Below are 13,108 nucleotides of genomic sequence, written 5' to 3' on the forward strand. Positions count from 1 at the left end.
TACAAGAAAAATGAAGAGTTGTAGAAGAATTACCGTGTCATATGTTAAATGTATTTTCATATGTATTAAATCAGCTAAATTACAATAGAAAAAAAGCTTAAAATGTAGTTATAATCTGCAGTGCAATCACTCCTGATAAGCACTCATACTGACAATGTGACCTCTATCATTTTTGGGGGAGAAACACCTAACAAATTACTAACATCTCATTGTTGGATTTTACCATCTTTTGTCAATTTATATATATACATTTATATATAAATAAATGCATAAATGTTTGTACTCTTTCCTGTTTGTATGTGTATGACCATATATACAATAAACAGGCAAGGTTCTCAACTCTAGTTTCTCTCAGCTGTCCAGATGCCCATCACCTTCCTGCAAAGGAATACAGTAGCGCCGCACTGTCCTGCTCCACTTCATGTCTGTTCTTTATTAAAATGTCCTACCAGCTCTTCACCTGTGACAGCCCCCCTCTTCCACCCTGGGCATTAAAGAAAACATCATTCCAAGAAGTGCAGGCCCATGCTGTAAGCGGCTGGTGAGCACAAACTGTCAGATTAAGAGGTCTGAGAGGATGATCTGGCCAACATTTAGTCGGATTTCTGCCAAATTACCACCAAGTATGTTTGGGCCAACCCTTTGGCACCCTGTGGAGAGCAATACTTCTGACATTCAAAATAGACATGTGAACAAACAACAAAAACAGGACTGATCTGTAGGATTTTTTAAAGTCTACAATCTGCACCATGCATTTTCCCTGCAGGTGGCCACAGAGCAGCTAAGGAGGGGTTGGTCATTTAACTACTGGAAAAGGAAGCTAAGCATTTAGGTGTCTTAACTATGGCCTAAAGTGCTAACAAGGGATTAGTGAGGTGAACGTTGAAAGAGGTTTAGCACTCCATGCTTAGGACCAGTGCTGCTTCAGTAATTACACATCAGTTGCAAGGTGCAGCAAGCGGTTGGATGGGAGATCATAGTGATGTCAGGACAGGGAGGGCTTACCACAGGAGATAAGGCCAGCTAATGGAGATGAAATGAATCAGTATTTAACAAGTCTTTTTTATTTAAGGCAGTTAGCTGGCAGCAGACTGAACTCAGTTGGCCGGAAGTCCTAGGAGGCCATTTAGTTGGAAGTGAAAGAGGGAAAGAGTAAGTTCTGTGAGCTCTCCAAAGGTTTTTTTTTTTTTTTTTAACATTTTTAGCTTGATTTTAATTTATTGTCTTTTTTATTTTTTCTGGAACTGGGACATCAGCATCCTCAGTCTCTGCTCAGCTGTGTGAACTGGAAGGTAGGTGAATGAAAACATCCTCTCTGGATATTTTACTCTCTGTTTTTTTTTTTTTTCTCCGTCCTTTTCCGTGCAACTATTTTATTTCTTTAAATGTCACAAACTCAACAGTGTTATAATTTGTCCTGTCTTTTCATTAATTTCATCCTGTTTTGTAGAAAGTCCAGCTTTTAGTTTGAATTTGCCGTTCTGCTTTGGCTTATCTGTCAAAGCACTCTGTAAAGGTGCTATATAAATGACGTTACTATTACATGATTATGAAAATTGTAGAAGCAAACTTAAAATCTATGGAACCCACAAAAAAATTCTGAAAGTGCAAAACTTTTGTATGATGAATCTTATCATGTATAATATATTAATGTATATATTAAAACAATTGCTAATACCTCAGTAAGTGATTAATATACAGCCCAGTGCAAAGACAACCTTGAAATCCATATAATTAACATGATAATTAGCCCAGATTCTGCAAATAGCACTTACTGAATTAGAATAAAAAAAATCATTTTTGCATTGGATTCTTGCATATTTTTCATGTTCATACATACAAATTAATATTCTTCCTTTCAATCAACTCTTTGTCACATGAGTTTATGACTGCAAGCAGTTCTTAAATCAGTCCTACCTGCAACTCTGTGCTTATTGTCACGAAATCTAATCTGCTTCATGCAACTGACAGTATTTGCATGGCTTTAGCTCATGTGTGTTTTGTGAGGGGATTAGGGAGGGCTAGACAATACTTCTGTCTTGTCTGATATGACCTCCTCAGGGCTCCATCTAAGTTGTCAGCAATTTTTCTCTTTAATTCATGCTTGTAATGAGATTAACCAGGCAACAGCAAATCCAAGGAGTCCAATCCCCAGATTTGGCAGCTGCAGTGTGGCCTCCACTTGTCAAAGGAAATATGACAAGAGTTTCAGTAGCTCACCTTTGACTAAAGTTTCACTTGCAAGATATCATGGCCACTTTACAAGTCTCACTTCAAAAGAAGTCAGTTTCGAAGCTGGGCTATAGCAGTATGCTCGCTCTCCAGCTACAACTTCACTCAAGAGACTTAACCTGATCAGAGTGTTATATGTTTCCAACAGGCCTTATGAAGGATTCCTCTAAATGGCTCAAGTTCACAGACACTCCAGTTTTTGCCTCTTATGCATCACAATTACATTAAAGCTAAAGAGCAAGAGCATCGATTTCATAAATATTGGGCTGACTTTTTAAAACCACTTTGTGCTGCTCTGCTGAGAATCGTAACAGATTTATTTAGTCATCAGTTCCAAAAAAAAGAAAGAAAAGAAAAGAAAAGAAAAGAAAAGAAAAGAAAAGAAAAGAAAAGAAAAGAAAAGAAAAGTAAGTCTGATGCATAAAGAAAATATTTCCAAGTCTGCAAATGCACAGCAGGAAATTATATACAGTCCTTGCACAAACTGATCCTCAATTAAAAATGTGCTATCCACAGAAAACGTCACACACTGTAGGTAGATTTAGGTACATAACGTGCATTTTGAGTTCATGATGCTTTGTGTAAATTCACCTCTGTTAAACTGAAGGAGACGGGGTACCATGTGCTGTGCGCGCAGACATTTGTCACTTGTGATATTGAGTTAAAATAATACATTGACTTAAATGTTGCCACTGAGGCAAACTCCTCACAATGTCTGTTGTTGTTGGAAGGATACACTTTGGGCTGATAATGATGCTGATGTTTAGAATAACTATATTTTCATAATTTAAAAAAAAGATGCACAGTTTTAAAGTCTTTTAGTTCTTCATCACACTATTTGAATATTTTGTGTGTGTAAAACAGACCTTAGTCACAACAGCTATTTTAACATGAAATCATCAGTAAACACAGGTGTTACCAATGACAGTAAACCTGTTCTGATCTATTTAGGTACAATGTGATCAGTAGCACCTGTGTTCACCAAACATTTAATATTAAAATGGCTGCTTTGAAATAGGTCTAATATAAATATGTCTACTGCTTTAATGCACACATACACAGTTTCTTTTGAGGGTCATAGGGATCAAACATATATTAGTTTGTTGGTATTTTGACTGTAAACTATGTGAGCTGTTTACCCACACTCAGTCTTGAAGTAGGTTCTGCTGTTTACTTCATTGCTAATGAAAGTGTAAATCATGGGTAATATGTAAAGATGATCATACTTCAGGTGAGGCCTGAGGCTCAGACCTTAGTGCCCATTTGTGAATTACACAGACATAAATGTTGAACTGCATTTCCTCTCATTTGCTGATCGCTGTGGTGACATTGGCAGAGAAGGAGGTGAAGGGGGCATGTGTTCGCACTGCATAGCTCCACATAAACCGATTGCATCCCCAGATTTATCCTCAAGGTGTTTTTGGGACATCCTGGGAGCTAATGGAGACTAATAGGCTTAGCACTTAGGGTGTATTGTCCGGGATGCTTACAGGCAAGGTTTGCTGAGGGTAAAACTCTAAACGTGCGGATTACCTCCAATACATCCCTTTAAAGTGCTGTATAGCCAGGACTTACCTAATAGGATCCTGAGGGTAGCAGGGGCCTGGGAAGGTGGGGATGGGGGTTGGATGGGCCAGTAGGGCAGACTGCAGGCAGGTCAGCAGATGTAGGTAGCAGACTGTTGCAGGACTAACAGGGGGATTACAGTCCTCAGATTAGATGGGCTTCACAGGGAACTTGAGAGACTGTGGATAATGCACAAGGCCTTGGGGCAAATCTTATGGCAGCATTTGTCTGGGGGAGGATGGGACGGTGAAAATAACATGTCCAAGTACATGTGCACAGCTTACACATGTCCCTGTACTGACAGGCAGTCAGTAATATCACTTAATATCATATGAAGAGGTGGTTCTGTGTGGTGAGCATCCGTATTGATGTCTCCAGATGCATATTGCATGCTGGCCCTGGATTAGCAGCACTGGATTACTGTCGTTTACAGTATCATATTTTGTAATGGGATTTCTGAAGTGTGGAAGGCTAATTGGAGGTCTCTAAGTCGATTGCACTTATCTGCACAAGCTGCTGGCTTAGCCAAGAACAATGTGGGTATCTGGGGTGAGTGTACATGTGAGTGAGCCTCTGTCACTATACATGAGGACCAACTGTACTTGCAAGGATAGAAAAGATGAAGAAAATCGTCCAGTTGTTTGTTCTGGCTTTCATATGGGGTTGGGGTTAGGATTTGGATTTACGGGTCCAGGATTGGTTTGCATTACGGGAAGGTATTAGCATTAAGGTAGGTTTGAGATTAATACTTAACACCAGGGTTGTGGAAAAGGTCAGGTAAGAGTTATACTTAGCTGTGTGTGTGTGTGTGTGTGTGTGTGTGTGTGTGTGTGTGTGTGTGTGTGTGTGTGTGTGTGTGTGTGTGTGTGTGTGTGTGTGTATGTGGTTAGAAAGGCCATTCTCAGAGAAGACATGTTATCAATTAGAAAGAAATGTAAAAGATTTACTAATATTGACATGCTGCTGAAATCATGAACCTCGGAATGAAGCTATGTTTGTTGCATCTTTGTGATCGTCCAATGAAATAACAGAGTTCAGGTAGAATTTACAAAGATTCAGTAATCAAAGTGACATAGATAACTGCTGCACTCTAGTGGTAACATGAAGAAATTACAGAACTCTACCCAGCACTGAAGGGCTTGTAGTTGGTTCAGTTTCAGCTACTGTAAGAGATTATCTATGATTGAGCCTGTGATGCTTCATCACAGGCTCACTTTGCCAAAATAAGTTGTCCTGTTTTCTAGTTTATAAAAATCCTTCATCTGATTCTCTTTGTTAACAGCATTCGGGTGGAGGTCAAAGGTCGTGAGCGTGTCATGACCCCACGGGAGCAGCTGAGGAAGATGACAGCGCTGGGGGAGCAGGGGTCTTTGGATGAGAAGCACTGGTATCGACTCGTCAATGGGATGTCTGCCGGAGGTGAGGAGGGAAAGCAAAGAGGAGGATGAGTAGCGTAACAACATAAACAATTACATGAGTCCTAGAGAATGTTATTTGGGTTCATAGCTTTTCAGGTTTTATTTATAGACTAAATGGATTTTGGATTTGGTCAAAAATGTGGAGGTTGCAACAAGTTAAACCAACCTGATGGTCTTTCTTCATGTCATGCTTGCATGTTGGTGGATTGCTCATCAGTACCTGCAGGCTCCAGCTTTAACAGTCAGTGCATGTTCCAGGTGAGGCAGCTAAAATGGCCTCCTGGTGACCTGTGGTGTTTTTTCTTTTCTTGCAGAGCTAAGGCAGAGGCAGGAGCTGATAATGAGGAACCAGATGGCCATGGCACCGCAGATCCTTGCCCAGGGGCAGCAGAGGTTACAGGGGGTCCCCGCACAGTTCGAACCTCGTTTCATGGAAAGGTCTGTACCTGAACTCTCTCTTAACCTCACAACAATAGTTCTCTGGAAAAGGGCAGCCACAGTGGAAGACAATGCTGCAAGAGGCACCAGTGTGGAAAATGTGCTGTACATTTCTGTCATTTTGGTGCAATTAAAATATTTTTTAAGGTCAAAATATACTTCAGAAAACAGCTGGTTTATCTACGGAGGTTCAAAATTAACAAAATGATTATGTATACATACATTTATGTGTTTATTTCCATGTTATCTCCCCACCCCACCCCACCCCACCCCTGTAATTAGTAATCAGCTTTGCTACATGCAAATGGGACAGGCTGTCATTCAAAGTGTATAGTTAAGCAATGCCAGGCTCACAGCAGAAATGTGTCCCTCCAATCTGGAGATCCCTTGAGACTTGAGGCATTTAACTGTCAATTACAGAAATGCATAAAGAAATGTAAGACAAAATACAGAAATAAAGAGGAAAGGGGAATAAATACAAAAACATAAATTAATATATAAATGCAAATAAATTAATTTTAAAAAGGAACCTAAAAAGGGAAAGTAAATAGTTAGGGTAATACACAAAACTTAAACATAAAATTTGGGGGGGGCATTTTGGTCCTCCATAAATATCTGTCTGTGAATATTTTTTCCAGTTAATTAGTTATCTTCCTTCTTTTTCCTCTCCTCAGGGAGTTGGTTCCCCCTACTGAGATGGTCCCCTCTGAAGCCAGGCAGATGCACATGGGCCCTCACCTTGGTCCACCTCTGCCTCCTCATGCCAATGTCCTGCCTGGAAGAGCTTTCCCTGCACCTGGTGAGCACCACAGGAATAATGGCCGAAAGAATCCTCAGACAGCCTGTGTCATTTTAGTGCGCGATGATTAGCATTAACAGCCTGTCCATTTCCTTCTGTTTCTCAGCTGGATATGGCTTCTTACCCTCAGAGCCCATGGAAACAGTTGCCCGGCGACAGGAGCTCATTCACAAGCAAAATATAGCCAGGTATTGCGTGCAGAATGTCATCATCATCACCATCATCATCTCACAAAAATTATACCGCCCACACACTGCTTTGCATCACAGCTTTTACTGAACAAGCCTGAGACTTGATTCCTATCTGTGCTGCATCAACGGTTCATATTGTGGTTCCATCATCACTGCTGCACAAATATGTCTAAAATATTTGTATGCACTTCTTTTTAGAATGGAAATGAATGCCATCCTGCATCAGAAGGAGCTGGAGAATGCACACCAGAAAGGCCTGATGGGAATTGAGAATCCCATGTCATACCCTTCCAGCCCCATGGTGTTCAGAGGTCGTCAGCGCATGCCAGACGGCCATGATGTCTTTGTCCACCGACCCACCCTGGATGAACTTCACTCCAACAGTATACTTATGTCTGCCAACCCTTACCCAACAATAAGCACACTGCACAGAGAGCGGGGGCGCAGAGCCGGTAGGAGGCCAACTGCTCACAAGAGCATGGAGAGCCATGTGTCCAACGTAAAGGGCCAAACGGAAGATAAAAGTGTAGAGCAGAGCCCAGGGGCCACATCAGGGGAGGAGAAAGAGCTGGAGCCTAAGGGGGACATGGGAGAGGAGTGTGCCACCAGTAAGACACATCATCAGGCCAAAATAGACCCTGAACTGGCCACAGGAAGCAGAAAGAACTACAAAGAGGGGGAGCCAGGCCTGAGGAAAGCCTGTGTGAACAGTCAAGAGGGGAGTTCTGATGTGGCCAACAATGGTACAAATGATAAAGACATATCCAGCCAGTGTTCAGCTTTCCAGGAGAAGTTCATGTATCCATCTACTGGTGGAGCTCTAACAGGGATGCCTTACATGTTCCCAGGCCCTGGAAATGGTTTCCTTCCACCTGGTGAGTTTAAAAATATAAATACTAATGTTGAAAACTGTGAAATGCTCTGTTGCCAATTATTTAACGTACACACGTTCTTTGACTTTTAAGGTCCACCAAATCTCTTTCTGAATGGTGAGGAGGTGCCTGAAGACATCAGGAAGTGGACAGTGAATGATGTTTACAACTTTATTAACAGTATTCCCACATGTTCAGAATACGCTCAGGTTAGAAACTCCAAGTTTTGGTAGCTGTCGCCTCTGAATTTGTTCTGTTGTGGCTTTAGTTTCTTAATGCAAGATTATTTTTAACAGACTTTCAAGGACCACATGATTGACGGAGAGACACTGCCCCTTCTCTCAGAGGAGCATCTACTGGACACACTGGGACTGAAGCTGGGGCCGGCACTTAAAATCCGCTCACAGGTACAGAAACACATGTTCTGACTGGAAATACATTCCCGAGCCACCAAATGCAGAACTTTAAAGGAATATCTGAAGTAGGAAGATAAATCTTGAATAAAAGGGTTTTTGGATAACCCTTTATTTAAACAAAGGAGGCTGTATAAAATCTAAATTATGCATTAAAAGCATCTAAACCCTTGTTTTTATTATCATTTGAGCCCAGCAACACTTCTGCAGAAAGTTGGGAATGATGCATATTTACTGTTTTGTTCATGAACTTTTCAATTAGCAACACTGTGCAAGCATTTTGGGAACTGAGGAGAGGCCCTTTGAAATGGTTTTATAAATCTCCTTGCTAAGTCTTTCAGCCTGTATACAATCAAGTGTTGTATATACAGTACAGACCTGATAAGCGCTCTTCAAATATCTGAGCATCTGATTGGCTGGTTACATATTTGCATTAATAAGCAGGTGTGCATATGCAGGGCTTTTTCAGGAAAATTTTTTTGACTAGACAGTGAGGAAAGCACAGTTTCTTAATGGTGGCTGCGTTTCACTTTGTAGAGATTCTACTTTGGCTGGTCTGCTGCTCACTGCTGGTTCCATTTCCATTTCACTTTAAGGGGTGCCAAACACCCCTTAAAGTGGAGTGCAGCACACATTAATACTTTCCTGGTTTTGGGGTTAAAATGTCTGCTGGAGTAAAAAGATTTATTAATTGAGTGTATCTTATTAATTCAATTAACCTTTCAATTAACATCTGTGCTGTCCTTCCCTCTTCTTCTTCTTCTACAGGTGTCCAGACGCCTGGGTAGCATGTTATACATGATGAACCTACCGCTCTCCACTGCAGCACTGCAGGCCACCCCTGAGAAGCCTGGGGAACGCTCGTCAGAGATCGGCTCCCCTATTAACTGCAACAGCGAGGAGATGGTGGCAAGTCCAAGAGACCCCGATGTTCTAAAATCCACTGAGCACCTCCACGAGGCAGAAAACAATTCACCTCCATCTGCTAGCAGTGAGACAGCCTGACCGTGATAGTGACTGACAGACAAATGCCAACCAAAACAGGCTGTACCAGCACTCTCTGATGAACTGCTGCTGCCACTGTGGTGGATTTGTTTACACTGTGATGTATTAGACTGAAAATGATTTTTTTTTGTTTTTTTTTTACTGTTTCAAAGATCCATGCTGTGCCAAGGCTTCTGCTGAATATTTTCTACATTTAACAAAAGCAACAGCAGTGAAGTGAAAATGATGTGGCTTTTAGGATATGAGACACTAATAAGGTCCTGCATCAATTTTCTTTCCTTGTCTGATTGTAGCTTCCTGAATTATTCTTGTAAGCAGATAAAATGCTCGCATAGGCTGACATACTGACCCTAGTAATCATTCTTTGGAAATATTTTATAAACAAAGTAATGAGTTATTTAAATATTCTGTTTTTTGATGCTTGATACTTTTTTGCATTTGTTTGACTGTAAATAAAGGTTTGTTTGTTTTTTACACAGGAACCTGCATCTTCTTGCCATGACATGAAATAAATAAGTCAGGATCAATGAAGAATAAAATCAACAATCACTTATTCTCTGGATGGTCTAAAGTGCTTGAGCTGAATCATGTGTATTTCTTATAGGTTCTTGAAGATGTGTCACCTCATCTGAAAGGTTTCTAAAAGCTGAGGATTCCCAGGCATCTGACCTCTAGTAGCCATCTACAGTTGTGGTTTTTACAGTGTTTACATTCATACAATATATATATATATATATATATATGAATATATATATTCAAAGACATATATATATATCTATATCAGTCTTTGAACTGTCTTTTTTCCAGGGTGGAATGATTGTACAGCATGCATATTTAATGACTAAAAAAAAAAATTTGAATTCATTTTGGATTTTCTGTAATCCACACAAGATCAAAATTGCCCATGTAGGCTCAGATATATACATACACTCACAATAATATTTGGTTAAATGGTTAAAAGTTACACCTTGACCAGATGTTTATGGTGGCTATCATCAAGTTTCTGGCATAATTCTGGCTGGATATTTGACCACTCTTCTTGCCAGAATTAGTGGAGCTCATTTAAATTGGTTGGTTTCCTGGCATGGACCCGACTTTTAAGTGTAGTCCACAAATTTTTCAAAGGGTTGAGGAAGGGTTGGGAAGGCCATTCCAGAAGCTTAATGATAGCCTGCTTTATCCATTCCAAAACCAATTTTGATGTGTGTTGGAACACCCAATTGTGTCAAAGTTTCAACTATCTAGCTGTTAATCTGAGGTGAAGTTGAAGAATTTGGAGATAGTCCTGCTTCTTCATTATTCCATCCACTCTGTGCAATGTACCAGTACCACTGGCAGCAAACCAGCCCCAGAGCAACCGATTTGAATGTTATCAGTCCAGTAAATGTACGTTATCAACAATTATCAGACCCATAGTTAAGGGCCAGGAGGGGCCACCTCCTAGCCGGCAAAAAGGTTGTTATCATTGTTCTAATCCAGGATCACTGTTCTGGTGTGACGTGGACTGGAGTGGATCTGGATTCCACTCTAATTAGTGATAACGACTTACTGAGATGGCTACCAGGTGCAGGAGGGTCAGTCTGAACTACACTTATGGGACTGATAACTGTTAATAAAGTGCATTTAAGGACTGATAACATTCCAACTGGCTGAATTAGAGTGGTAGCTGGCTGCTGGGAGGGACTACGATGAATCCAGATCCACTCCAGACATCCACTCCAGTCCACGTCATACCACAACAGTGTTCCTCGATTAGAACGATGATAACAACCTTTTTGACCGGCTAGGAGGTGGAGACGGCCCCTTCTGGCCCTTAACTATGGGTCTGATAACTGTTGATAACATGCATTTAATGGACTGATAACATTCAAAGCAGGTGCCCAGAGCATGATGCATCCACCACCATGCTTGAGAATTGGTACAGTGTTCTTAGGTTTGACAGTCTCACCTTTACACCTCCAAACATATTTCTTGTCATTGTGACCAAATAGCTTAAACTTTGTCTCATCTAACCATAAAACCTTTCTCTGGAAGGCATTTGGCTTTTCCATGTGGGCAGCTGCATATTTCAGTCAAGCTTAAGGTGTTCATTTTGGAGCGGGGGGGTGACTGTCTGAGGGTGACAGTTTGGGTCTTCTCGCAGACCTCTGGCAAAGCTGTCACAGAGCCAAAAAATTTGTACCTAAGTACAATTTTTGAATTGATAATCTTGGAATATGCAGTTGTTTAGAAATGGCTCCAAGAGATCTTCCCAACTCGTGTAAATCTACAGTTCTCCTTCTTAGATCTTTACTGAGTTCCTTGGGTTTTCCCATTGTTCTGAATGTTGGTCAATCCATGAGTGCTGTCAAACAAATCCTTCTTATGCTGGCAAAGAGAAACTACCAGTTGTGCTCAATCATCACTCAAGAGAAGTTAATAGGCCTTGGCCTTGTCAAGTTAAAAGACATTATAGGACCTTTAGCACCACTTATTAAAAGATTTAAGTGAGTGTATGTATATGTTCCAAAATAAATTCAAATGTGTGCATCCAATTCTTGTTTTTTTCAAGTCATTAAAAGCCCAAAATTACCATGACATTCATTCCCATGGTGAGTGTATGTAAACTTTTGACCATAACTGCATGTCCTACCAACCTGTGTTGAACAGAGGTGGTGGCCAATGACGCCAACTATTAGCCAACTATAATGGACTCCTGAGATCTTTCCAGGTATTTTAGCTATTATTTACACCTCAACTCCTGTAACCTTAAAGACTCCTGTGAGTCACTGGGTATGTTGGGGCAACAATTCACAAACATGTCCTGACACAACCCCACTAGAGATTAAATACCTGAGACTCCCCCTCAGGTTTAAGAACTGAAGAAGTCTTTTGAATGAGAAGTTAAATGTCTTCAGGATCCTATAAGAAGGCCAACTGCCTTCAACTCAATCCCTTTAGAGTACCATGATCTCGATGATATTAGCAAAATATTACACAATTATGTAACTCCATCTACTACTGTCTCAAGTGTTACAACAGTCAAGGAAAATTACAGAAAGTTTTAAAAAATTATTTTCAAGCATAAAAACCTAAATACGTTCTATGTTCTACTTTCTACTTTAAGACTGGAAACAAAAACACTTTGAAAAAAGCTTCAGCTGGCAAGAGTGTTTGAGGCACTGTACTTTTCATAATTCTCTTACATTAACATTGCTATTCACATTATTCAGTTTCAAGTGGCAAATTAAACTTTTTCTTCTTTTGGCTGCACTCTTAATAAGTCACCACACGGGCTCATCTGCCTCCATCTCAATCCCTAGCATCCTCAACTGTCATACCTACCCTCTGCATGTCCTCCTTCACTACATCCATGAACCTCCTCTGAGGTCTTCCTCGTTTCCTCCTGCCTGGCAGCTCCATCTTCAACATCCTTTGTCCAATATCTCCACTGTCCTTCCTCTGCACATGTCCAAACCATCTCAGCCTCGGCTCTCTAATTTTGTCTCCAAACTGCTCAACCTGAGCTGTCCGTCTGATGTACTCATATGCTCCCTATGAAAAGCTTAGCATTTTCACCTCTACCTCCAGTTCAGCCTCCTGTCTTTTTATCAGCACCATTGTCTCCAAACCATAGCAGGCCTTACTACCATCTTGAAAGCCTTCACTCTTGCTGCTATCCTTCTTTCAAGTGGCAGACTAATCAATAGGCCTAATGAAAGCAGGTGCAGATATTGGAAATTATATTTCATGGAGATAGCTAATTATGTTGTTCCAAGGAAGGACAGCCTGTGTGGCAGATATATTAAGCCAAACAGAACATTCAGTGTTTGCATACAACCAAGATTATTTAAGTTGTTGTCCCCAAAATAATGCCCTTCACAGCAGTGCTGCACTGGAAAAAGCTACTATTTGGTCCTGCTGCAATTGTATATACTGTATTATTATTATCTCACCCACCAATAGGTGGAGAGGTTATGTTTTTGGTCATATTTGTCTGTCTGGTAGCAGGATAACTCGGAAAATTCTAAGCAGATTTCAATGAAAATTTCTGGAGTTGTTGGGAGTGGCACAAGGAATAATTGATTACATTTTTTCATCTGGTTCCAGGAATTCTTTAAAGGACTGTTTACCATTGTGAGCTAGTGACAGTATTCATATATTTGAACTATCTTGAAAAGTTTTGAACCAAAAA

At 40.6% G+C, this 13,108-nt stretch overlaps 1 protein-coding gene across 2 annotated transcripts; it reads left to right on the forward strand.

Moving 5' to 3' along the window:
• Positions 1 to 940: 940 nt before the first annotated feature.
• On the forward strand, positions 941 to 9,408 carry samd7 (sterile alpha motif domain containing 7). 2 transcript variants are annotated; one of them, XM_030752508.1, is made up of 10 exons: positions 941 to 1,152; positions 1,257 to 1,292; positions 5,081 to 5,217; positions 5,531 to 5,654; positions 6,329 to 6,453; positions 6,560 to 6,641; positions 6,843 to 7,519; positions 7,610 to 7,725; positions 7,813 to 7,923; positions 8,698 to 9,408. In XM_030752508.1, exons 3-10 carry the CDS (start codon positions 5,115 to 5,117, stop codon positions 8,932 to 8,934), a joined length of 1,575 nt encoding a protein of 524 aa, XP_030608368.1. In that variant the 5' UTR covers positions 941 to 1,152; positions 1,257 to 1,292; positions 5,081 to 5,114; the 3' UTR covers positions 8,935 to 9,408. The 2 variants fall into 2 exon arrangements, with proteins under 2 accessions (XP_030608368.1, XP_030608367.1); XM_030752507.1 differs by having other exon boundaries at positions 941 to 1,292.
• The last annotated feature ends 3,700 nt before the right edge of the window (positions 9,409 to 13,108 follow it).

This window comes from Archocentrus centrarchus, chromosome 17 (genome assembly GCF_007364275.1).
Source record: "Archocentrus centrarchus isolate MPI-CPG fArcCen1 chromosome 17, fArcCen1, whole genome shotgun sequence".
Lineage (NCBI taxonomy): Eukaryota > Metazoa > Chordata > Actinopteri > Cichliformes > Cichlidae > Archocentrus > Archocentrus centrarchus.

Coding starts and splice junctions, on each gene's coding strand:
- samd7 (XM_030752507.1), top strand. CDS start 5,115: ATGACCCCACGGGAGCAGCTGAGGAAGATGACAGCGCTGGGGGAGCAG. Junction 5,218..5,530: donor CAATGGGATGTCTGCCGGAG/GTGAGGAGGGAA, acceptor CTTTTCTTGCAG/AGCTAAGGCAGAGGCAGGAG. Junction 5,655..6,328: donor GAACCTCGTTTCATGGAAAG/GTCTGTACCTGA, acceptor TCCTCTCCTCAG/GGAGTTGGTTCCCCCTACTG.